The 25,571-nt window shown below is 47.4% G+C and overlaps 1 protein-coding gene across 6 annotated transcripts in view; it reads right to left on the bottom strand.

The window, feature by feature from the left end:
• CROCC (ciliary rootlet coiled-coil, rootletin) overlaps positions 1–25,571 on the bottom strand; it is a 644,212-nt gene that overhangs the window by 466,386 nt on the left and 152,255 nt on the right. For 3 of the 6 annotated variants that reach the window (XM_069611116.1, XM_069611117.1, XM_069611119.1), the window contains exons 4-6: positions 6,057–6,107; positions 4,138–4,221; positions 2,845–3,036 (exon numbers count right to left, since the gene is read on the bottom strand). In XM_069611116.1, coding sequence (XP_069467217.1) covers positions 2,845–3,036; positions 4,138–4,221; positions 6,057–6,107 — 327 coding nt within the window. The remainder of the gene's footprint in view (positions 1–2,844; positions 3,037–4,137; positions 4,222–6,056; positions 6,108–25,571) is intronic. The other 3 variants (XM_069611120.1, XM_069611121.1, XM_069611118.1) reach the window with 2 other exon arrangements.

Genomic DNA, 25,571 nt, shown 5'->3' with positions numbered 1-25,571 from the left:
GGTGGTGTTTGCTATCCTGGTGAGGTACACAGCAGACGTAAGACGCTTTCCCAGCTTGTAGAGTCTTTTGCACTCCTTGTTGGGCGGTGCCTCAGAGGTTGAGAGCGAAACACCAGCTCTTTTCCTGGTAGTGGCCACCACCAGAGAATCAGGCCTGATTTGACCCTTAATATAAAGGGGATATGAAGGAGAGGGTCTAAAATATTTCTTCACCCGTTGGTTAACCTCCCTGGTAAGAGATCGAGTAGACAGGGAAAGAGCGACCCTCTTTTTCATGGACTCTAGGAGAGAAATAGTCTGGATAACTGGCCTTTTCTCGTTGAGGATGTTTTCAATGAAGTCGGTACTGGCAGGGCTGGATTCTTCAGTCTTGATGCCAAAATGGTGAGCAGCCTTTTTCATCAGCTCATTGTAAAGAGGTTGGCCCAAGATAGGGGATGAGTTGACCGCCTTCAACTACGGAGGGTTCGACAGGGTCAACAAAGATGATGTCTGGGTCATCCTGGCCTTGAAAGTAGTCGTCCCATCCGCCTGGCCAGGGTTATCGTGGGCATCTACCCACATATCCTGGTCAGCCTGCGTGGACTGCATGTCTTCTTGAAGAGATCCCTTTGAAGGCTCCCCGGGAGGCAGGGTTGGGGCTGGGAGAGAAAGTGGTGTTCACACTAGGGAAGCTACAGGAGGCTGCACAGCAGGCTTTCAGTGAGTGGCCAGTTTACGCATCAGGTCCACAAAGAATGAAATTTTGCCAAGTGTCCTCAAACTGTGATTGAGTCCAGGGGGCAGAGGACAAGATAGGTGTTGGCGGCTCTGGAGTGACCTTACGGGCCACAGGTGACGCTTCCATTGGATAATCCGCTCCAGGTGTGACCTCAGGCTTCCGGGGTGCTACTTGTGGAGGGCAGAAGACAAAGATGAAGAATCCTCCTCACAACATTCAGAGGGCCAAGAGGTCTGTTTGTCCTGATTAGAGTGCTCCTTTTTGCTTTTACTGCAGCTTTTTCGGCGTCTCTGCCTCAGCCGTTGAGCGGTGTTTGTACACGCCCTTCACTGGAGTGTCTGTGCGATAGCCTTGTGGAAGGCGTGTAGGCGGAACCACAGTTGGGGCGGGGTTGGCGTTAAGTCGATAGGCGTCAACCGACGGCATGCGGCCTTCCCTCGACGTATCCGTCAAGGGATGGCTAGGGGATATGTGCTTATGGGAAGTGTGTGTATGTACGCTGGCGTCGTCAAAGGCCTTCCTCATAGCAGCATCTGCCTTCCGAGGCTGGGGACAGGCATGCAGGGACTAGATTGTTTCACGGTGGTGTCCTCGAGCTCTGAATCGGAGTCTCGGCTTCCTCGTCCTTTGTGGTCCGATTGAAAAATCCCGTTGGCTGTTTCCGACTCTGCCGACATGGCGTATACCATCCACTGCTTGGTCCGGTGCTCCTTTAGGGTATTGGGCCTAAAGAGCTCACTCGCCCGCACAACGGGATTCAGATGATCACATGGAAGGCAGTGGTTGCAAACATTGCGTTCGTCGGCCACTATAGGAATTTTCTGTTGCACTTGGGACAGAATTTTAAAAGCGTTGTGCTCCATAGTGGAAGGCGTACACAAAGGCAGCAGGGCAAATGTTGCAGGGGCAGAACATGGGGGTATACATTCCCTAACAAAAGAAGGATCAGTCCCCCTACCCCAACTCTCTCTTCTGGTTAGGCCAAAGCCCGGTGTAGGTCGAAGCCCTCGTTGAAACAGATCGTCTGTTTCTGAAACCGGGATCAGCCATTGAGTTGTTCAGAGTAAACAGCCGTCGAATTAGTGCGTTGAAATGCAAACGACAGGGAGGTTTGGATGAGTTTTAACTCACAAAGTAGCACTAGCTACGGACTCTGCAAAAGAACAACTTGCCACGATGGTGGGAAAAAATAATCTGAGGAACCTCGATGTGTGAGGGATCATGAGTAAGGGTACGTCACACTAGGGATAGTTTTACAGTCACGTCCTGTCGACATCCCATTTCAAACTACATGTGCAATACTCTGCAACTTCCACTAGATGTTGGCCTATGCAAATCATGCGATTCTAAGCAGACCCACAAGCCTCAGAAATATATCAGATTAAAATACCTACAAATGCTTTAATATCCAGGACGTGGACCTACTAGCAGCACCTGCAAATTAAGCTTCCATCCAGTGTAGGGGAATCCCTACCATAGTCAAGCAATTAAAGATGTTTTATGAAAAAAAATGTCTTAAATTATGTGTACATTGCTAATAAGAGCCATGTGTGACACCCACCCCTTAGATCTCTATAACAGGCCTCAAAATGCACACTTGCCACTAGCGGTAATTGCCTCTTGACGAGTAAGAAACAATTTTCTCTGTGTATATCGAAAATTGAGGGGGCAAGTGACTTTTTATGCCAGGCTAGTAGTTTACAACTTGAAATGTTAAGCCCTGCTTATAAAATAACATCACAACTCTATAGATAGTATGCTCTATAACAAGCTGACCTATGGGTGTTTGCCTACCTAGATTATGTCAAAGACGCAACACAGTTATTGGCCTATCATGAAATTTGGAGGAGTTTAGACTTCTCCCCATAGGCTGGCTTGGTTCCCCTTAAAATGCTATTCTTTCAAGACTATGACTTATGGTTTTAGGGCAGTAGGATAAACGGATAAAAAGGTTTCACAAAGTCAAACCATAGTGGGTCTCTTTAAAAATTCTCATCTCAATGTCATGAACCTGAAAATGGCAGAACAGCAGCCTTGCAGTGGAAGAATTAACAGGATTACTGGAGGATGTATGGCAAAATGGCGTATGGAGAGTCACGCATGCATGCCGGACCATGACTTACCTTTGCCTGTAGTTTCTGCACAAGCTGTGCCTGTCGCTGCTGCCCCTCTTGGTAGGCCTGCAGCTTGCGCTTGTAGGCGGCCTGCTCCTCCTCTAGGCGCCGCCTCAGTTCAATGTTCTGCTGGGCCAACGTCTTGTTCTCCAAGGTCTCACGCTCTCTGTCACCGGTCTCCAGGCGCAGTGCCTGCTCCAGCTGTGGCGAGAAGAAACAAGTGTGTGTCCACTTAATTCAACACTTCGACACTTAATCCAGAGTTCCTCCTCCTCACAGCATTTGGAAAGCAGCCACTCAACAGCGCAGGAGCAGAATGGTGAGAAAGAAGAGGCAGAGAAAGTCAGAAAACACTCTCGTGGGATGTTTGCAAAGAAGACAAATAGGGGGTGAGGCGTGAGGCAACATCCAGAACAAAGACCAAGATATCATTTGAAGTTCTTTTTGAGACTTGATAGGACAAGCTCCTGCTGGGAAACTCCTGACAACATTAAAAAAATACCATCCTCCCCGATTCGCAGGCAGAGTGTTTCAGTTTCAGAGAACTGTCTCAGCCACAAGAAAGATCTGGGTGTGTCTACGGGGCAAGTGCTTGGCATATCTACAGATGCCCCCCTGCCCACTCCCCCCACCCCGCCACACCTGAACACTCTGATCCAACGTAGCAAGTCTAATCAATACAATAAGGTTAAATTTGGATGTCAAAGTCTAGTGAATCAAGGGACAGGTCTGGAATGGTCTTCAAGGAGGAACTTGAACTGAGCTAAGGGAGAGGGAGGTTCCCTTTGTGGATTTTCCATCGAAGGAGAATTCGTTGCTTTTATTTACATTGAGTTTTGCCGCAAATGTATGTGGGGGCGGGGGCTTAGGGTAATAAAGTTAGAGGGGGCTTGGGTGAGGATTTCAGGGGTCTCCCCCTGCCCCCGCATACATTTGTGGCAAAATGTCATTAAAATGTTTAAACATTTTAAAAACTACAAATCCATGAATTCTACTGCTGTGTAAAACAAAACTCGATGGGATGACATAGAACCAGCTAGAACACTTGATATTTATAAAACGTCTTAAAATGGACCTCCTGTCAGCTGACCTCGTTTCGGAACTAGCACATTGGTACCACTTTTTGCTGCGACATAAGACATAGCCACTGGTCAGGCAACATTGCGCGCTTAAAGCATCCCTTAAAATGTGTGTGATGTTGAACCAGTACAACATAATTTAACAGCTACAGATCAGGGCTCGGCTTCCACCGAGAGCACAGAAGGCGTGACGGTGGAGCCGGGCCATCTACGCATGGCTTACCATCTCATTCCTGCGTCTCAACGCCGCCTCTGCCACGTGCACAGTGCCCAGCCCTTGGCAGCTCCAGCGGATGGGTTGCTCCAGCTTGTACACAAAACAAAATAAAAAAATACACGGAGCAATCAGTGCCCGCTACCTTCCCCGAAAGGACATCCGCACAATCGCTGGCATGGCTCGGTAGTGACACCGCCCCCAAACACCCCAAGACTTTCCAGTGGCCACTGCCTGCTCCTGAACTATATATGCAAACAATGTGTGGAATTGCCATGTACTGTACCTTTGTGTCAGACAGTACAAACCCTAGGTCCATATCACAGCAACTCCCCCAAAGAGCACCCGGTGCCCACTATCTGCCTTTAGAACACCACATGAGTGGCACTGCCTCTGTGTCTCCACCCACGGGAAAGTTGCCTGTTACCTGCCCGGCATTGACGCACCCCCACCCAGAGATGCACACCCAGGACTCAAATTCCCATTAGTGACTGGGACAGCACAATTAGGGCGGGGGGGGGGGGCGTGCGAAGAATCGGAGCAAGGATCTGCGCACGACTTTTCCAGTCATTTCACAGATAAGACATGTCCAGTGAAAACCTCAAGGGATTTTCCTTGCAGGGTCAGGCTCAGCAATTGGGCCTAGTTTTAGCAAGCACTCGAGTAACACGCTAGGGGCGAGATAGCAAAAGGGCAGAATGGCAGGACAAGAGGAGAACAAAGAACAGCAAGGTAGGGTGACAACTAATGGACATGAAGTAGCAAGAACACATCCTGTTTGAGAGGGGGATGGACACATTTTATAACCGCGACACCTGCTGGCGAGATCTGGGAGTGCTGATAAAGAACTGCACACACTGAGGGATGAGAGTGGGGTACTGCTCTTTATAGCGCCATCTCCTTGTTACAGAGCTACTGAAAAACATATTGCCTGCAGACTGGGCACCAACTACTACCACTATGACGACAAAACAAGCTGAGAGTGCTCTAGAAGAACCCTTTGCAGAAGAGAAAGCAAAGTAATCTTCTTAAATAGGCACCTGCTGGACAACATGGAGTACTGCCAGAGTAAGATAGGCCAGAAGAAAGGCAGCTATTGTTCCTATAATGAAAAGCGCTGACATGGGCTGTATATGCGCAGAATAACACAACCTTGCTAGGAAACCCGGGGGCAGTGCCTACAGCTCTATAGGTGGGCGTACATGGGGGTGCTGCTGGAGTAACACAGCGCCTGCATGCGCCAAGACACTTCCCACAGTTCAGACCTGGAGTCCAGCTAAGATAACACTGTCCTGCTGCTGAGCACCTACGGGTAATAGTCTTCACACATGAAGAGGCATGAGCCTGCTCTTGTGGTGACACCTGGTGGTCAACGCTGGGAGTGCAGCTGGCAAAACAGAGCCAATACTATTTTGACAATGAAACCGAATCGGCTAACCAACTAAATGAAATGCTGAGCTAAGATACTGCTGGTTGGCGAGTATTTGAACCCTAGTGAGAAAATATGTCAGAACCCAAGACCATGCAAGCCACCCTCTTGATTCCACCAAATTGCTACCATCCTGAGCCCCCAGATCTTTTTCATGTTTCTCTACAGGAGTAAAATAAGAATTCCGAGTAAGATAGATTGGGTAAAATGAGGCCCGTTTCAGTGCTGCAAACAATTCTAGTACTACAGCCCACATTAAAACATGCAAGACATCTTGCGCACCAGTCATATGCACATGCAGGGGTTTACAGTAAGTGCAATAGTGTGCAAGCGCTCAACTATATGAGTGAACATGCGCCTAGGCCCCGAGGTTTGCATGTTTAGTATGTCTGATGCACACGTGTGATTATGGTTTGTGAGCGCAACATACATGTTCGCTTGCGAATCTGACGCGCAGCGGGGGCCCATGTACACACAGACCCGGTGGCTAGATACCCACATCCGCATTGGTGACGGCCTCCAGACCCTTCAGGCGCAAAGTCTCCTCCAGCTGCAGCCACAAGCGGAAGAAAGAAGAAAAGGAAAAGGGTAAACAGAAAGTAAAGGCCGGAGATGGATGAAGCCCTCAAAAAGCTGCCGGCTTGCTATACCCCCCCCCCCCCCCCCAAATGATGAACGGGTGGCTTTGTTGGAAGCTAGGGGCCAATGCTAGCTAGCAGGGCTCTTCCCTTTTGGTATCTTCCAAGGGCCACCCATCTCTACCCAAACTAAGAAAAAGCCCTAAATGGCGGCTGTATCTGCTCACTCGCACATTGGCCAGAGAGGACGATGGGCATGTCTTAGGACCCGTCTAACCACATCCAGTCTTGGAGGAATACGCTCCTTATGGGACAAAGCAAGAGCGTGGGTGCGCCCTGCGACAAGAAAAGCCAACTGGTGCTCCCCTGAACTAGGCAAAGAGTGCTTGGTGCTTTCTGGGACCAGCAAAGAGCACTTGGCGCTCTGCCTATGGCACCAAAAAAAGAAAAGAAAAAGGGGGTTGGCGTTGGTGGTCTTCACAATCTGGGAGTGTAGGTGTGGTCTGGAACCAACAAACGGCGTTGGTGCTCCCATGAACAGGCAAAGCGGTCTAGGCGTCTCTGGGGCCAGGCGGAGAGCGTTGATGCTCTCTGGGAGCAACAGAGAGCATTGGTGCGCTTCTCACTCTGGGAGCAAGAGTAGGTGCACTCCGGGACCAAGAAAGAGCATCGGCATGCTTGGGAAATTACTAAGTGCGCTGGCTCGCTCTGGGGCCAATGGGGGCAATGAAGAGCACTGGTGCACTCTAGGACCAAGGAAGGAGTCAGAGGGCTTTGGTATACATTACATGCACCATGGCTATGTCCACTTAGCATATGTCACAAAGAAAGAGGTGTGAGGCCACCCTTATATTACGTTTTCTGGTTAAATGGTCTTGCTAAGCCAACATGGCCTCTGCTTTGGTGTACATGTGTTTTAAATTGGCCATACCTACAACAGGGCCCATGGGCGTGAACTTTCCCAGCATGAACAGACATCTCCCAGCTTGGATCTAGGGCCAAACTCCCTCAGTTGTCCCCAATGTCATTGCCAGTTCAGGACAAAAACTGCAATCTGGCAGATAGGCCATTGCAAGCTGCCTTTACAGACCCATGCGTTACTGACTATTGATCTCCTCGGATAGAAAGTAGCATCTGACCCATACCAGGTCTTGAGGCTTATGCTGGAAATATATATATATATTGAATGCCCCATCTTGTCTAGTACCTTATGTGTGCCAGTCATCTAGATGGCCTGCATAAACTGGCAGAAGCCCATATGATAGTCTCAATGTACAGGCGTGCTTGGATAAAGCATTGTCAGGGTGACCCAGTGTCTCAGAGTGCTAAATAACTGTGAGCCCCAACATAACTTCGAACGTCCCCTTGCAGTCTTGCAGAGATTGGGCAGTGCCAATAAGCAATCAGGCTTCAAGTGTCGCATAATGTATGCAGCGCTGAGGCTGGTCAAAGATAGGCTCTGCTAAATGGTGTCCATTTTGAATCTCATCTAGCAGGAAAAAAGATCTCCTCCTTCCCGGCTGCAAGAACTGCCATGCTGCGCCCGGGCAACATAAGATTCCTCTTTTCCAAAAGAGACCCACCACCCTCCCAAATGTCCAACAAGTGTCCGGTGTGTCTGGCGTGCTTAAAACATAGTCGACATTGTGAAGCGTCTTTGCCAATTAAAGGGACCAGCGATTGCTCCCTAATTGTCCCTAGTAGGTTCTATCTTAGGGATGCTAGCCTGGATAAGCATTTCTTCTCCAGAGTCCTGCACTGATACTGCTACAGGCACTCTGAGAAGGTCAACACATATGGAGATAGTGGGCTGCGTTGTTGCGTCAACTATTGTAACTCACCCTGAGGAGGTGGAGTGTCGCTTTTGCTTGCCTGGAACATACTTACATCCCAGGCAAGCAAGATTGTCAAGTGGACTGAAATCCAGATTGCATAGAGGATCATTTCCTGTATGTTAAGAATAAATGAGAGTGGTACATTTAATCCCAACTCTAACACGAATAGTCCTTTTCAACCAATACTCGTATAGCAAATGTCTTCTTTGACTATCGGAATTTCCTTTGTATCATGTTAAAGGATATTTGTACCGTGCACTATCACCACCAGAGTGGTCCCCTGGCGGTTCTGAAAGAAAGGAGGAGATGGGGAGGAGTTAGTGGGGATGAGCTGGAGAAATGCAAGAGAGCAGTGATGTGCTGTTGGCGTCCTCAGCCCGGAATTCTGTTGGCTGGGTTTGGGGTGTTATACTGTCGGAAGACGTTGTGTGTGTGCTTTGTTTTGTTGTTGCAGTGTAGTGAAGTTTGTGCAGATTGTTGTGTTGTAAGTTTGTGGTTGTGTTTGGTTAGAATTTGAGAGGTGTATGGAGAGGGTGAAGTTGTTAGTGGGTTGGTTAGTTATCTTTCCTATCTTGAAGTGTGGCGCTGAATTTCTGTATTTCTAATCCGGTGGGGTGTGTGGGAGTCTCTGTGTATATGTCCAGCTCTGGGGCTGTACGACACTCACGGTCCCTTTCCAATACGGGATCTGTTGATATGCATAACCTTGCCCAGGTTGGGCAACCGGCTGCCTATGTGGCCCCTGTTTGTATGCAGGGCGGGCAGTCTTTGTGCGTCCCTTGCAGTCTGGCCCAGAACGTTTTCCTACTCTAGTAGGAGGGCGGCATCGGTAGGCCTGGGTTTACTACCTCCATGTGTTGAGGCCTGCTCAGCGTTCATCTTATTCGGTTGCTCATTCATGTTACCGCTCCTACCCCTTTGGTATGTCGCAATGCTAACGCATGCACTTATGTCCAGGGGCGGCGTCTGCTTTCATTCACAACTCCCTTTGGTCCATGCCCCTGCCATTATCCACAGCTTAATTGGTGTGGAAAGTGCTAATATTCACCCAACTTTATACAGGTATGATCTATAGTAGCACTTATTGAGCGGGTGATGGTTGTTCGCTGGGAGTTGGCTAGGGACGCTGGATTCTGTTCTAATGGGTGTCGCCTCTCTTGTTGTGGGGAGAGTTTCTTCAATCAGTTCTAGATGTTGTCATTGTCATCCTAGAATTGTTCGTTGGGAGTTGGCTAGGCATAATGGATTCTGTCCTTATGGGTGTCGCTTGTGTCCTATTAGATAGTGCTGTCTCTCTTGCTGTTGTAAGAGTTTCTATATTTGGTTCTAGATGTTGTCATTGTCGTCCTAGATTTGTCATCTCTTTCATTGTGTTTCTCGTTTGGTGGTTTTGGTTTTTCAGTTTGCATCTGTGATGTTGAAGAGCCAAGTTTTTATTAATTTCCTGAATTGTAGACAGTCTTTAGTGTTTCTTATTTCTTTCGGGATGTTGTGCCAGGTTTTTGCGGCTAAGTGGGAGAAGGAGGAGTCCAAGTTTTTTCTTAAGGTATGGTTTTTGTCCAGACGGATTTCGTTGCTTGATCTGAGGAGTCTCCTTGGCTTGTAGATAGATTATTTTGCAGGAACTCGGCTCCTTGTCCGCTAATTGCCCTGTGTGTTATGCACATTGTTTTGAAGGCGATTCAGTGTTTGATTGGGAGCCAGTGCAGTGTTTTTAGGGCCGGAGTGATGTGGTCTCTTCTGGATAGTTTGAGGAGGAGTCTGGCTGCTGCATTTTGGTTCCGTTGTAGTTTCTTCAGGAGGTATTCTGGTATCCCGAGAAGGAGGCTGTTTGCATAGTCGATTCTTGACATGATTAGGGCGACGATTGTGAGTGTTTTGTGGGTGAAGGAGAGGAAAGGTAGGATTCTTCTTATCCTTATCCATGTAATATAGGGTTTACTTGTCTATGTTCATAAAATCATTGTGATATGAATCCCTGGAACAAAAGGGGGGTCAGTCTTTTTAACCCCTTGCTTAAATGGTTATCAACAAGTTAATATTACTTGTGAGTTCACCGTCTTGATCGCATTAAATCATCTTCCTTTTGGACACTACTTTATTTTTCCGTTTTCTTGTTCTATTTATTCTTCAGTATTACCATGGCAGCTATCTCAGTCTAGATGAGGGATTCTCTCCTGAACCTCCAGGTGTGGTAAATCATTTTAGATCTTTACGGAAACATTACGGCTTGTCTTCATTTTGCCAGAAGACGGTCTGTTTGAAGCAGGACCCAAACTGTGTCCATATGTCCAAATGTACGTGCCTTTGCTCTATTTGATTATACGTTAGGGTACACCCGGCGCGTGATCTGAATAAAGTGTAAAGTAATTCCATAGTTCTTTTTTAAGAATTTTTGTAAATTGTTGAACAAAGGACTGCAGCTCAACCCCCAAGTAACTGAAGTGGTTCTCATGCGTCCTAAACACCTACTTCTTGACCCATCGAGGCCAAATCTAGTCCGCTCCCCTGACCTCCCATTCTCTGAGGTTGTGATACCCCCTTTGGCAACTCGGTGTAAAACCTGGGTGTTTTTGGGAAGCCGATTAAAGCAAGTAAATGAAGTCGTGGCGAGTGCCTTTTTCAGACCTCAACGACTCCATAGGATTGTCCCGTTCCTCTCTATATCCACTTACCACAGTGACGGGGTCCTTCGTCAATTCCAAACTGGATTACTCCTGCACTCTATACATCTGGGTTATAAATGAGGACATTTACAGTATATTTAAAACTCAGCTTTTCAATTGATTTCTAATCTAACTGAAGCTCATACAGTAACTTTTATATGGCTGGCGCTTGAGTGGCTTCCTCTCCGACAAAGGGCACCATTTAAAGTCCTCTACTTGGTTTGCAGCTGCCTGCAAGGTCTGTTTGCAGCTGCCTGCAAGGTCTGGCTCCAACCCATCTAGCTGGAAAGATTTCCATTTATCAACCTGTTCCGAACCTTCACTCCTCACATTCTTATTTCTTAGAGGCCCAAAACTAAATACATGACCAAGGGCAACTGGAGCTTCTCAGCTGCAGCTCCTCGCCTCCGGAATCCTTTATCGCTACCATATCTATTCTCTTCCCTCACTGTTCATATCGGTTTTTATATTGTTCATCTTAAAGTCTGCCTCAGTCCGCGCCTGCTGTAAACTCTCCGTCCAGATGCAGCTCTGTCTGCCAGCCTTGCAGAATATAAAACATCAGTGAAGAATAGGCGACCGGTTTGACCAGGCAGCACCTCATCCTCAAGGACGAAAGCTCCAAGGATCTTCATGATAGAGCTGGAGTTTATTGAACTGCCTCTTCGCTGCCGAGAACGACTGCCACTAAAAAGCCTCTCTAGTGCAGCCTACGTGGGCTTCCATCAGGCCTGCTCTCTTCCTCATCCCCTTTCCAACTACTCAGCAATTGCAGACACCCCCACATACCTAGAAAACCATGCAGCGGTGTTGCTTGACCAGCGCCTTCCAACCACTAAGGATTCTTCTGCGCGCTTTCCGTTCCCTTGTTTTGGTCTCGACTGTGCAATTGCTGTAGGGCCCAGTCATACGTAGATTAGTCTTGAGCACTCCCAAAGGGAACAGTCCAACTGGTAGAGCACATCTAGACCGTCACTCTAGTTCCACCAAACATGTTTTGGCAGTATTGGGCCTCACCAGTCAGATGCATAGTTTGGGACTTGGGAAGAGCAAGCTCGGAACCCACATGTGGGCATAATGCTACCACTTGGGGAGGTTCTATGCTCTGCATCGCCAGGTTTTTTTCCCCAGAGTTTTTTTGCCGAATATTATCGACTGAAAAAAACGAATTGAAAATGTTCTCTATTTTTTTATTTGGAGGGGGTTTCCCCCAAACCCTCTCTTCCCTATTATCTAGTCCCTATTCCTCACACTCCCTGTCCCGTATACATCCCCTTACTCACCGCCCATATTTTTCGATTAATTTTTTGATGGAAATGCCAAGTCTAATTTGCAAATGGTTTGTTGCATTTTACAGCGGCACGTGTGAGCTAAAAAAAGGGTGCAATGGAAGGCTCCCACAAGAAGTTTGCAGTGTTAAGAACCATCGGCTCAAGCGCGTCAATCCATCACTTCTTCTTTCCCAAGTGAACCCTCCCATATTACAGGAGTATTTGTTGGGACTCGCCTCGGTTGCCTCCGCACACAGCAGTGCTGTGGGCCGCAGAGGGCAACACACAGGAGATCCTGGATAAAGTGAATTGCAACCTTCGCTGTCAGCTGCTAGGACCAGACTCGTGGAACTCTCTGCATTGCTTGTCTAGGACCATGATTTCCTCAGCCAAGATCGTGGACCTGCCCAAATGATCTGTTCCTCACCCAGTATGGCGGACTTCCATTTCCAGGTCAGAAGTTTAGGACCATGATTTCCTCAGCCAAGATCGTGGACCTGCCCAAATGATTTGCTCCTCACCCATTATGGCGGACTTCCATTTCCAGGTCAGAAGTCTAGGACCATGATTTCCCCAGCCAAGATCGTGGACCTGCCCAAATGATTTCTTCCTCACCCAGTATGGCGGACTTCCATTGCCAGGTCAGAAGTCTAGGACCATGATTTCCTCAGCCAAGATCGTGGATCTGCCCAAATGATTTGTTCCTCACCCAGTATGGCGAACTTCCATTTCCAGGTCAGAAGTCTAGGACCATGATTTCCTCAGCCAAGATCGTGGACCTGCCCAAATGATTTGTTCCTCACCCAGTATGGCAGACTTCCATTTCCAGGTCAGAAGTGGAAGATGGTGCTGAGGAGTTTTTTCTCATACCTCAACGCACCTCCATGTCCATGTGTGTTTTTCCTATGGCCAGACTAGGCCGTCCCCTTCTTTACCCTTCCCTTATCCTTCTGATTTTACTCCTTCCTTCCACACCCGTTATCCTTACCTTCAGTTCCCATCGAATGTGTTGTTCCTGCTGTGACTACACTTGGCCTTAATTTAATACCCTTCTACATTGGATTCCTGGTACTACCTACTCACCAGTGAAGATCTCGTGTGAAGGATCTGAGAAGTCACCTGACCACCTCCATAACGTTTTTAGCCCCTGGCTCACCAGTCTGGCTAGTCATCAATAACCTGCCAACAAGGCGGCCTCGACAGAAGGTCGGACCAAATTCTGCAAAACCAAGGAAAGAAGTGCCCCCGTAAGCCCTTCCATTGTCAGTATTCCCAGACTTGGGTCCCGACTTCAAGGATGCAGGGCTTGTGGGCTGAAGCTGCACTTCGCTGAGCAGGACAATTAATGCCGAAACAGGTTTGGGATGGCTTGCGTTGCTGTATAGAAGAGGTTTGGGCAAGTGGTACAGGCTGGACTGTTCCGTTTGTGGAGAAGGACCAAGACTGATCTGCATAAGGGTGGTCCCATTTTCCAATGGAGCAGGCGGATGACAAAAAAATGGAATTGAAGCTACCCAGAGGATTTCCCAGTTGTTAAGATTAGGTAATGCTACTCGGATGTACACCTCAAAGCTTTCTATGCATCACTGTTTAGCGCATAGTGAATCCCCCCTATGTGGGATGGTGTTTGTCCAACAAATGTGGTCACATTCTCACTTTGCCCAAGGCCGAAATGTTCACCTTTGGGGAAGGGTCAAGACCGAATGATATGGGGCCCCCCTTTTTGTAAAAGCATAGATGAGCTAACGTACAGTGGACTGGATTCTGGCATGGCATCTGGGCCTTTCAACTTTTCCAATTGAAATGGTCCCCCACGCCTTGCCCCCCCTCCTACCCCACTCCCTCTGACTGTCAAGACGGACAGCTTTTTTAAGTGATCATTTAGGGTTTCAGCCTCCCTCTGACTGCCTTTCTTCATTCTGCCATGCAGGGAGTAATAAACCGGGTCCCGTTATAATCTGCAGCTTCTCATCCCCTCTCTTCAATGCTTTATCTAAGAGTTTGCCACAGAATGCAAAATGTTCCCTTGTGGACTATAAAGTCAGGCCTCTTAAAAGGGTGTAAACTTACCACAGACATGTTTTACCCCACTTTCAGTTCCACTGTGTGTGGCGGTGATTATAATTAGAGATTATGGAAATTCAAGGTGGGGTTGAAGGTGGAGCTCTGACTTTATGCCACCTCAATAATAAAAGCCAGGCAATCACCCCTAGGAATTTGCATTAGGAAACATCTCCATTGCAATCTATGCACCACACAGCTGCAGCTGACTGCTTTTTCCAGCTGTAGGGAAGGGGTTCCCAAATAATGTTTTGAAATAAGCCCCCAGTGAGCACCCACACTCGTCAGTCCGCCCTGACTTGAATTTACCTGCAAAGGAATTGCCAAATGATTTACAAGTGTTGACTGGCACTCCTATCTCAACAACTGCAAATATAGCTAAACTGGTTAATGCACCTGTAACAGAGAGATATGTGTAACTTTAAGCGCACAGGCGCAAAACCACAGCGAGCCGACTGTGCCACTACTCTCTCCTCTTCTCATACCCCCTCTTAGTTAGCCCTACTCTGTCAGCACTTTCGAAGGAGCCTAATTGTGACATAATCTCAATAGAAGAAACTACGCTGGCTGGTTCAGAAGCAGAGCCATCATTACTACTACAGGAACATGTGGCACCGGGCACAGGGTATGGAGGTGGCCAGTGTAGGACAGGGGTCTGCGACCTGTGGCTCCCCAGAGGTTTCGGACCACCACTCCAATGATCCCTCAACATTCTCCATGCTGACTAGGACCGGTGGGAGTTGGAGTTCAAAGCATCTGGAGATCCAATAGCTGTAGCCCTCTTATGAAGGAGATGATGAAAGGCTTGGAGTGCCCTTTGGGATGTGCATATATAAATCAGGGGTAGATGGGGGATCTCTGTGCCCATGTGCCTTCGCCCACCCAGACATGTATAGAGCGAGGAGAAAGATTGAATAGAGATGGGGTGCTTCGGAAAGCCCTTTTTCAAAGTACGTGAAAAAAGGTTGGCGGATTCACTGGGTCACAATGAAGTACGCGGCCTTGCTAATTTGCCCCTCCGCCCCCCTTAACACTGCCAGCTGGTGGAGAAGGCAGCTGGGCAGCATTTCAGCCTGGCAACAGAGGGAGTGGGGAGGAGAGGTCCAGGGGTGGGAATGAGAACAGTTAGCTTTGCAGCAATGATGCCACCAAACAGCTACACAGGGAATGCAGTGGGCTGCAGTCCTGCAGGTTATGTGCTGGCTGCTTCTCGGGCAAGGGGCAGGGGTTGTGGGTACCATGGAGAAAACCATGGAGAAAAGGCAACAGGAATTTGCCTAAATAAGGGCTTAGGGTGGTTATGCATGGTACATTGACCACAGCCGGAGACCCCACGGGGCACCAGCTGCAGGAGGTGGAACTCTTATGAACAATGAAGAGCGATATAAGAAAAAGCTTTGAATTAAATCATAACCACTGGCATGGATCTACACAGCCCTCCAAACCCTTGTTTTCCAGACTGTCGTGCCATTGCAGAAGGGGAACGCAATCAGATCAGGCCGATCCCCAAAAGGGGGCATTCCAGTCAGCATTGTTAGGTTACACCCCTTCAACTAGGGACCAAAAACAACCCAGACATGTTTCAGCCTTATTGTGCATCATAATCAGGGCCGGCGCTAGGCAAGTGCAGCTGCACTTGGCCTCGCGCTCATGGGGCTCTTTTTCCCTGGGAGAAAGAGTGCCAGTCTCTGTGGATCTCCAGCGCTGTAGTCATTGGTGGATCCAGCCATCAGGCACCGAAGGACCCTTCTCGGCCAGGCCGGCCTTCTTTCACAATGTACATGCACATCAGAAGAGGGCGGGACTTTTGTTCTCATTGGTGTTTCCATTGCGAAAGATGCCACGACAGGCTGAGGAGGGTTCCAATCCCAGTCCCTGCAGTTTCAAAGCTCAGGCTGATTGGCATCCTTAGGCAAGGCTACACGCGCCGTCCTAAACTCTGCTGCCTGTGGCTTTTGAATGGCCTGCAACATGCCCCTTTCTCTTATCCAGCACACCCGTTATTGGACACCGATGGGCTCATTACCTTAGCAAGAAGCTGTTCACTTAAAATAAAGCCCCCATTTTAAAGGTTTGCCCCGATGGCTCACATGCTTAAAAAAAAAAAAGAAAAGGGTTGCTTTATATGAATAGGCAAATGCTCTTAACATCTTGCACAACAGCCTGTTGGAAGTTTCTGACAAAAGTAACCTTTGTCCAAGTAGTGGTCTAAAAAAAAAAAATGTTTGTTCAGGCCTGTAATATTTTGCATTGTGGGCCTTCTAATTTTCCATTCAGGGTGTGTAAAATAAAGCAACAACAATATTCGTTAGCTTTAACATGTGTCTCGAAGGATTACTTTATTATAATGTTGCTATAATAGGAGATATGTGTATTTTATTAGTAAACTATCGGAGCTCTGAAGTTTCTCAGGGCCACATCTGAGAAGGTCATGAAGTTTCCGTTTTTTTCCATTTGTATTCTGGGACCTGTAGTTTTTTTCTCACCAGTTTGAAATTTAGGAAAACAAAGTCCCAGAATTCCAGGGAAAATCAGGGTTGGGTGGCATTCTCATGCATAGCCATGGGAAACTTGAGAGCTCGTTCTAGAAGACTTTATTGTAGGCCTTAAAATCATCCAAACTTTAAAAATAGGTGCCAAGTGCAGCTTGGAAGGCATGTGTGCAAGTGGTTAAACTGTACATGGGTTTGAATCCCAGCTTCACTGTTGAGCCACAGTGTGTGATCCTGGGCAAATAATGTAATCAGTGTAGTATAAAGGACTGGCCTCAGCAGAGCATCATTAGTTTTGTTCTCATTTTGCTGCCAGTCACCAGAGTGGCATTGGCCACCCAGTGTACTGCCCAACAGAGAATGAAAAACTTTTTGCTATGCCCTGTTATGCTAGGTTATTGAATCTTGTATAGAACAGTCTACCATAAAAAAGCAAGTGTCTCTGTGTTGGGGTATAGAGGCAGGTAGACGACAAGAAAGTACCTTTAAACTCAATGTGCCATAAATCAATATGCATGCAGCAGTGATAGCCATTGGGTTAATGTGCCTACTGCTGGCCAGGGGTTCCAATCCCAAGTTTCATCCTTCCGAGTTCAGGTTGGAGTGGTGTCCCTTCCTGTGATATCATATGCAAATTAAGGGGCCCCACAAATCCTAGGGCCGGCCCTGATCATAATTGAGGTGTAGTTTGGAACTCTAAGCACAGCCCACTCAGGTCCCGCGTGTGGGCTTACCCGCTTACCCGTGCTGGTGCGCAACATGTAAGATTGGTTGATGGGAAAGCTTAGAAGGAATCGTCACCACTGCGGCTTGGGGTGACGTCTACACCCCCTTTTCCCATTGTGCTCGCCCCAATTAACGCCGATGGCATTATATTGTCCCCACCCCCCTCTTGAAGCAGACTGGCCTAAACGCCCGACACCTCGTGTGCGTGATAAACGAGTTCCCCCTTCTGGCTCCTTAAAAGCCATCCCCTCGTTTAAACGTTCTGTGCAGTCGCAAGGAGAGGAACAAAGGCAGTGCTCCATGGGAGGAAACAGAGAGGCCTCTCCTCCAAACCCCTTCAGCATCTTCTCTATCTCTATGGCAACCGGACGCTGTCTCCGTGGCAGCATAAGCCGCCCAATGCCCCGGTTACTTGCCCTCTCCACTCTGCGCTTCACAAACACCCCGTCGGGCTCCTGTGGGAATCCGATGGGCGCCTCCTCGATGGCATCTTCGGGGGTTCCGGGGAGCTCCCCCAGTGACCTCAAGCTGCCACTATCGTCGGACATGGCGGGCCCGGCTGCGTCCTTCCTTTCTGTTAAGGGAGGAAGCAGATGGGCGGGAAGGGGTGCTCGGCGGCAGGATCTCACCACCGTCAAAGGGCAGAGAACGGGGGTCGGTGGATAGCGCGTCTAGGCTCTTCCTCGCGTGCACCTTATTCCCATCGTGACGGGGGTTTAGGGGCGTGGCATTTGGAAAGTAAAGGCACCGCAGCTCTCGTCCATCTTTCTGCTCGTTGCCCTAGCCATCACAAGCACCCAGCCCTTTAAATCCTGACACTCGGCTCGCCAACCCTTTCTAAATACACCGCAAATCGCTCTTTCTCAATCATAACACTCGTTCCAACAGGCACTCCAATAGGCAGAACATCTCTAAACTGGACCAGTGCCCCCCACAGCCTCCATTAAAGCACCAGAGACGGACTCTAGCACCAAAAGAACAGCTCCAAACGTAAAGCCAGACTGGACCGAGATATACCCTCATTACCTTTCCAGGCCTATGCACAACCAGCGGGAATCCACACACATATGAACTAAAATGGATTGCCAAAATCCACCCTGGGAACCAAGCTATCGCGGGGAACAGTAAAGACACTGAAGTCTAGCCGAACTAGGGGGCCCAGACGTCTTTTTAAATTGCAGAAATGCAACACTTTAATCTGAGATTTTAAATAATAAACAGGTAGATATGATATGGCATTTATAACGCGCCTCTACACAAGTGTTTCAAGGCGCGCAATTCAAGGCGTAGCTCCCCAGCTTCACGTCATCTCCTTTGTCGACACCCCTGGGTGGCCTGGAACCGCCGGCCTTTTTGGTAACAGCCATTTGTATTTACTGATTGCGCCACAGAGACTGCTTAATAAACAAGTGTTGCAAACCCTGTAACAACAATCACAGCAAAAACTCCTCAGAGCGCTAGTGAGATATCATTTTGCAACCCTGTTTATATATATATAAGAAGTGCTGGAGATATTTATTTTAATGTCTGATCCCGAGGGTTTGGGGGGATGGGGAGTGCGACAGGGTTCAGGGGAGAAAGGGTTTGAATTGGCTTGGGGTTCTAGTCCGACTTTTATGTTTTTGGCCTGTCCCGGTTTGTTATTATCAAGATCTGGTCACCCTAAGCCAAACCAAACAAAGTAGCAGAGCGACCTACAAGGCTTAGACGCAGGAGGGGTGTCGGAGTAATCTACGGCTACAATGAGACACACACAGAGGACTTCAAAAATTCCAGTTAGAAAAGTACGAACATGTGGATGAATTATTATACTTTCCAAACATCCACTAAGCAATGGAACCTCTAGGAAAGAATTGTCACACACCTATAAAAACAAAACATACACACATTCAATCTTGGGAAGGCAGAAAACTAAGTCCAGCCCAGAGATGGATTGTGGCCTACTGCCCTTGAATCAACCGTTCCAGACAATATCATTTTTTAGGTAGGTTTACTATGAGATTTGACAATGCCAGTGGTTGTGATTGAAGTGTTCCAAAAGTGAATACAAGTTCAGGTAAGTAACTCTCTGAACCCCACTATACCAGGGAATGCCCATGAAGGGATCCTTGACCAGACCACCACTGATCTAAGTCAGGAATGAGAGAGCTAGGGACAGAGTTTACGTCCATTTAACCCTCTGGAGGAGGGGTGGTGGGCAAGAACAGGTATTTCAGCTTACACTCCGATTCCTCCAGAGACCACGTAGAGGTTCTGAATTTAGTTGGGGACACGTTCTTCTGTGCTTTGCCCAGATTAGGCAGGACCGGGGATTGCAGGTGCAGAGGTCAGTTTTGGACACATGATTTAGTTTCGGTTGTTTGTGATGCCTATATATTTGGGTATAAATAAACACCATAATCAACTGCCTATATCATGCTTGCAGGCACTGTCCAGCTGCCCACCCTTGCAACAAAAGGAAGACGACTTTTATGGAGCAGGCGTCTTCAGGAGACATTGAGGGATCGAAAAAGACAGATTGCAACAGGAGTCACCAGGCTACACAGGCTAAGGCGGGGACAGGCAATCTTCGATGGGCGAACAAAGGTGCAGGCCCTGCACATCTTCCGTTGGGGCAAGACGGCTGAAAACGCAGGTGTCGTGTAGCACAAGTTGAAGATCCTCCTACATCCAAGCATTCACTTGGAATGTCAATGGCTGTAGCCCAGTAGAGATCTGGCCAGTCCACAAGTTGGCACAGGGACACTTCTGAAGGCTCTGCAGGCACAGATCCTCAAGAAGGGGGTCGAGACTGCTTTTTTTACCACTAGACTAGGGTTCGAAGCACAGACAAGGTCCTTCTTGAGATCAAGACAGAGGAGCAGGGCTTCACTGGGACTTGGCTGGAGGCAATGCTGATCAGCTGCAACTGTTGTCCTCCGTCATCAGCAGGCAGTACTTCTTCATAGGGTGTCTTGGCTCCAACGAGGGTCTGTCAAATGGCTGCAGGAGTCCTACTTTTATCCAAGATTTGGACTGAAAGCTCACCCAGGCCCACCAATGGTAAGCACCAAACTGTCAAGAGGCTATCCAATCATGGATAGCCACTGCCCCCACAATCTGCCCAGCAACAGACCTTCAGGCACCTGCATGTGGACTGGGAACAGACAGTCCCAGCCTCCACATCCATGTCTATGCACAGAGTGCCACCTTGCTTGGGAAAGCAGAAGCTTGCCCCTTGAAAGGGCTTCCCATATATAGCAACTCTGGTCTTGAGATGGCAGGAAGAAGGCCAAAGGACAATATGGCCAAAGGAAAAGCGAATCCCGTGGCACGGCCATGTTAGTGTGCTAGCCACTCTTAGCAGCCAACAGCGGCAATTGCAAAAGTGAAGGAGTAAAACGTTCAAAATACAGTAGAAAAATATTTGCTGCCACCAGCCCATCCTCAACACATTGTATTGGTAACCACAAAGCTACAAAAGAAAGATTTATAAGGATATAAAGTATCATAACCGCACTCCACTGTAAGGAGATGTGTGTATCTTTAAAAATACACGAAAAAACCAAGATATATAGTCTCTCAGCACTGACAGTGTTACGGACTAATACATTTTCCCATAAAAATGACCAGAAAGCAAAGGGAAATAAAGCAGAAGGCTTTACTTCCCTCCAACAAGTCAGGTGTCAAAACAAACATATGTGCCCCAGGGAAGTCTCTGGAATGGAAGTAGAAAAAAGAAAATCTTTCCCAACATGAACACATCACCAGACATGCCGGCCAGCTCACCAACACATCACCCGCGAGAGGCTCCATTGGGACAGTATATGTGGCCTCGATGGATTTATCCTGTGCATTCGATAGAGTCAATAGACCTTGACTATGGCAGAAATTACTTGAGTGGGGTGTGCATGGCACCCTTGTTAATGCAATGTCCTTACTGTATGCGGACACCTACGTACCGATCAGATTATCTAAGGAAGGAACTTTGACTCGCCCCGTTAATACTTTGGTAGGTCTTAGACAGGGGTGCATGCTGGCCTCCGCTTTATTTAACACCTATATTTTTAACACAGAGACTCTGTGAGAAACATTGAATTTGTATCCGGTTATATCAGACACTTTAAAACTCAATTGGCTTGCTTTTGCAGACGATACCATGCTGTTCGCTTTAACTCCGATTAGCCTCCAGAGAAAGCCGTCTGATTATCTAGCAAAGAGGGTATCGTCCCCGGGGGATGGTATGGAAACCAGATTGGCCGATATGAGCGTTTACCTCAATTCATTACAGGGCAATATTTGGAACAGAGGCTGGGTCTCTATTGATCAATTCCAAACTGCGTTATCAGACATGAGTTTAGGCTAACGTCCGTCCCTGGCGGCAGTGGTGATTTGAAACAAACTATGGCTTTTATGAAAGGTCTTGTATCCTCCGATCGACTATTTGAATCTATATATAAATTGGTGGAAAATAGATCAATAACCTCCCCGAATAACTTTCAATCTACTATGATAGAGGTTTTAAAAAAATGAAGCCTTGTACAATCTGCTTCGTTTCTAATGCACTGAAAGTTAAAAGGAAGCTATATGAAAGGGACTGGTGCGAGACAGCGGACCAACCTAGTACAATTTCTCTTTATATGGAATATAGTTGGTATTTAAGCAACAGGAAATTGTTACCAATATATGTGTTGTTCCTGTGCCAATGCGATGGGGATCTTTATCTTGAATTCAAACTTAATCAGTTACCCACTCTAGAAGTAATAGGCCCCAGGAAGTCCACATCCAAGGCACAGAGATGTTGCCGTCTTCGTAAGAAGGAAAATTACATAAAAACCCTAAAACACCTCCTTTTGTACAGCCAGGCTACCACATGGATTGAGGACAAGCACTTTCATGGGTCGGAGGATTATCGTACTGCCCTGAATGAGGAAATGTTATGGGCCAGTTTGATGGTATAGAAAAGTTTTTCTCAAATGTTAAGTTTTTAGTGGATGTTACTAGAGATATTTCAGATGTTGCAAATTTAGATAGGATTTGATTCCTCTTTTTTATTACCTGTGGAAGAACTAATATGTAGATAATGTTTAGAATGCCTGATGTTATGCGTTATGTAATTGTGTTTTTAGAGTTGGTATGTTTTATACAACTGTCTTATGCTACTAATGGCATTTTTATGTGAAATGGTTTAACTTTAGAAACCAACTCACTAATACAAATACAAAAATAATAAAATAACATTACCAGATATGGCCAACCCAAGCAGAAAAGAGTTCTGCACACCCACAAAAACGGACCCACCAGCAGATATTATTCCAGCACCCGCAATACTAACGTCATAAGACATGGCAAAGCAACCTATAGAGCCAACACCCCAGCAGACAGGATTCCTGTGCCACCCAGAGAACCAACTTCACCAGAAAAGTTTCTTGAATCTACACAACTAACACCAGCAGAAATGGCCAACCCACCTACACAAACAATAAACAGGCAGAAGGGATTTCCCCATGTATAGAACAAACATTACCAGACAGTACTCGCACGCCCACTGATTATCTTCAAAATAGACCATTAACCTGCACGTGGATACCCATAACAAACATTCACAACAGCCATGCAGAACAATCAAATCTGCAGAACATCTAAAACCATCACTAAATTGGACCATCAAATCTGTAGACATTTTCACAATGCAACCGGCAAAACCCGCACACCTATAGAAACAGGTACACCATCAGCCTAAGCCCTCAATCTATGAGAACCTCTTCAAAGACATCAGATTAAACCCTGGCACCCACCGGCCATCTCCAAATGCAATCAACAGCCCACACGCACACATCTGCAGAACGTGACCAAACACTACCAGCCCAATCCTTCCGTTTGTGAATCAACCCGGGGTCTCTACACCAAGTATGCAGGGTTCTTCAACCCTTGGCTCTCCAGGTTGTATTTTCTACATATCCCCATCAGCCCAGGCAGCGCAGTCAAATGTGAGGGATCATGGGTGTCATAGAGCAAAACATCTGGAAAGTTGTAGGTTTCCGGCTCCTGTTATAGAGAATACTCAAGTGGACTGGCTATTAAGTTAACAGGCAGAAAACAGGAATGGTTTTACATCTGATTGTATGTTTTAATGACGAAAGATGAATAGCACTATACATTTGCAGCAGGAGGTGATCTGCCTGAATTCTGGGCTGAATATCAGGAAGCAATCATCTGGTTATTAAACACACATTTACCCGGCAGAGCAGAGCAGAGCAGGGGGAGATAACAGTACTGTACAGCAGAGCACATTTTATATGGCAAATAATGTTCAATTTAGCAGAAATAGTAACGGGTAACTGGTAATTGTAGGTGACGTATTAGAGAGGTTTGGAAGGGGCTGTGCACATGCCTCTGCTGCCCTTTAAAAGTGTGAAATCACTTGTTGAAAGAAGCCAGGACAGGCCCAGAGCAGGATGATCTGGCAGAGTTTACCATCACCCACGGCAACACCCTCCCCATGGTTACAGTGATCATCACAGGCATGTGGGCCCATTCCAACACCCACCCTCTGGAGGGACAAAAGGCGTAGTGGCCAAGCACCTGGTGCCTGGGACACAGTTGCTGCGGTGCACACCGGTGCCCCAGCATGGATCGCCCTATGGAAGTGATTCAAGTCATATGAACAGTCCCCTGCAGCACCAGTGGGTCCTTCCCTTTTGGAGTCACTGCAGTTAGAAGCACACTCCTCTAAAATGTGGGGCCCCTCTGCAGGGTCGCGGAAGGTGTCTCACCGTTGAAGGTGTACCGAAAGGAAAGGTGGCCTCCAAACTGCAACGTTCAGTGGAGGCCCTGCCTAAATATGGCCAATCTAAGAGGGGGTTATACCTACATATATTAACATCTATAAGGAAAAGACAGAAATAAAAATCCATGGACGCCATTGGTTTATTCAACTTTGCTCCACTTCTTCTATACTTAAGCCACCCTCCAGCCTCTTTTCTTTTGCAGTTGGTGAGCTAGTTCAAGTTTATCTAGGTCACGTGACCTAAGCCCCACCTGACAGATTAGCCCTGCCCCTTCCTTTCCTTTCTTAACTGTAAGATCAAGGATGTCTCTCACCCAGGTATCTGAAGCAAAGGGGAGGAGAAGAAAAGTGCATTTTCTGTTTGGACATGTTTGTACTGGAAAGACCCAGGACCAGAACCCCTGGTCATCTAACGTCAGGAAAGCTCCCTGTAATATGTGTTTCACCCCTCTATCCCAAAAGCCCGTCACAAATCATTGCCAACCACGCCACTCAACAGCAACAGCATGGACACTGCATCACAGTAAACCTCACCCGCTACACCATAGACTCCATCAGCACGCCTTCATCCACCACTAGACAAACAACGCGGATGCTCGCCAATGTCCACTTAGCAATCAACCATGCAGTAGTCATAGCCAAACTCAATACACATGATATGGATTCCATCTTCATTAGCACAATCTTGATGACATCCACCTCCACCCTCATCCTAGATGGTCTCATCCCCAACGGCTACAGAATTCTACAAGGCTGTCCAAACAAGATGGGAGAAGGCCTTGCCATCATTCACAAGGCATTATGGCCATGCACCCAACTGGACGGCGCCACCATCTGCTCTTTCAAAAACATTTCCAACCACTTATGATTCGGATATGAATCCCCGGACCAAAAAGGGGTCAGTCTTTTTAACTCCTTGCTTAGATCCAATGACCTCTGCCTCAATGCCAGCAAAATGGAGATCCTTCCCATTGGGACCCCTGCTCCCGTCTGCTACCCTTCACTCTGGCCTTCCTCCATGGGCTCTCCCCCTGCTCCTTCTGAAGCCAGAAACGTTGGAGGGCATCTTTCGACTCCTCTCTCTCCTTACTCCCTCACACTCAGGACGGTTCCTAGTGAAAGTTTCGAATGCCACAGTTTCGAATGGCAAAGTTTTTTTAAAAAAATGCATTGAAAAAATGCATTTAAAAAAAAAAAACATTGTGGGCGGGTCCCCCAACCCCTGTTTTTTAGCCCTTAAAAACCACTTAAGTAAAAAAAAAAAAAAAAAAAGTGACCTACATTTTTATTTTTCTCCAAAACTTTGGTATTCGAAACAATGCATTCGAAACAATGCCTGGGTACCCTCAGGACATTGCTAAGAAGTCTCACTTTCAGCTCTTCCTTCTCAAAGGAAGCCAACCTTTTCTCACTTTCCCCCAGGAGCTCAATGTTACTCGAGCCCATGTTCTCTCTAGGCTTGACTATTGCAATATCCTCCTCCTGAATCTACCTTCTTCCACTCTGCAAGCCTCTCCAGCTAATCCAGAATAGGGCAGCAAGACTGATCCTTGGCCTCAAGCCCAGGGACTGCATCTCTCATACCCTAAAAGGTCTTCACCGATTCCCGGCTGCTT

This window comes from Ambystoma mexicanum, chromosome 8 (assembly GCF_040938575.1).
Source record: "Ambystoma mexicanum isolate Mex_15411 chromosome 8, UKY_AmexF1_1, whole genome shotgun sequence".
Lineage (NCBI taxonomy): Eukaryota > Metazoa > Chordata > Amphibia > Caudata > Ambystomatidae > Ambystoma > Ambystoma mexicanum.
The sequence above is the reverse complement of the archived record's forward strand: the minus strand, read 5'-3'. Positions and strand labels throughout refer to the sequence as shown.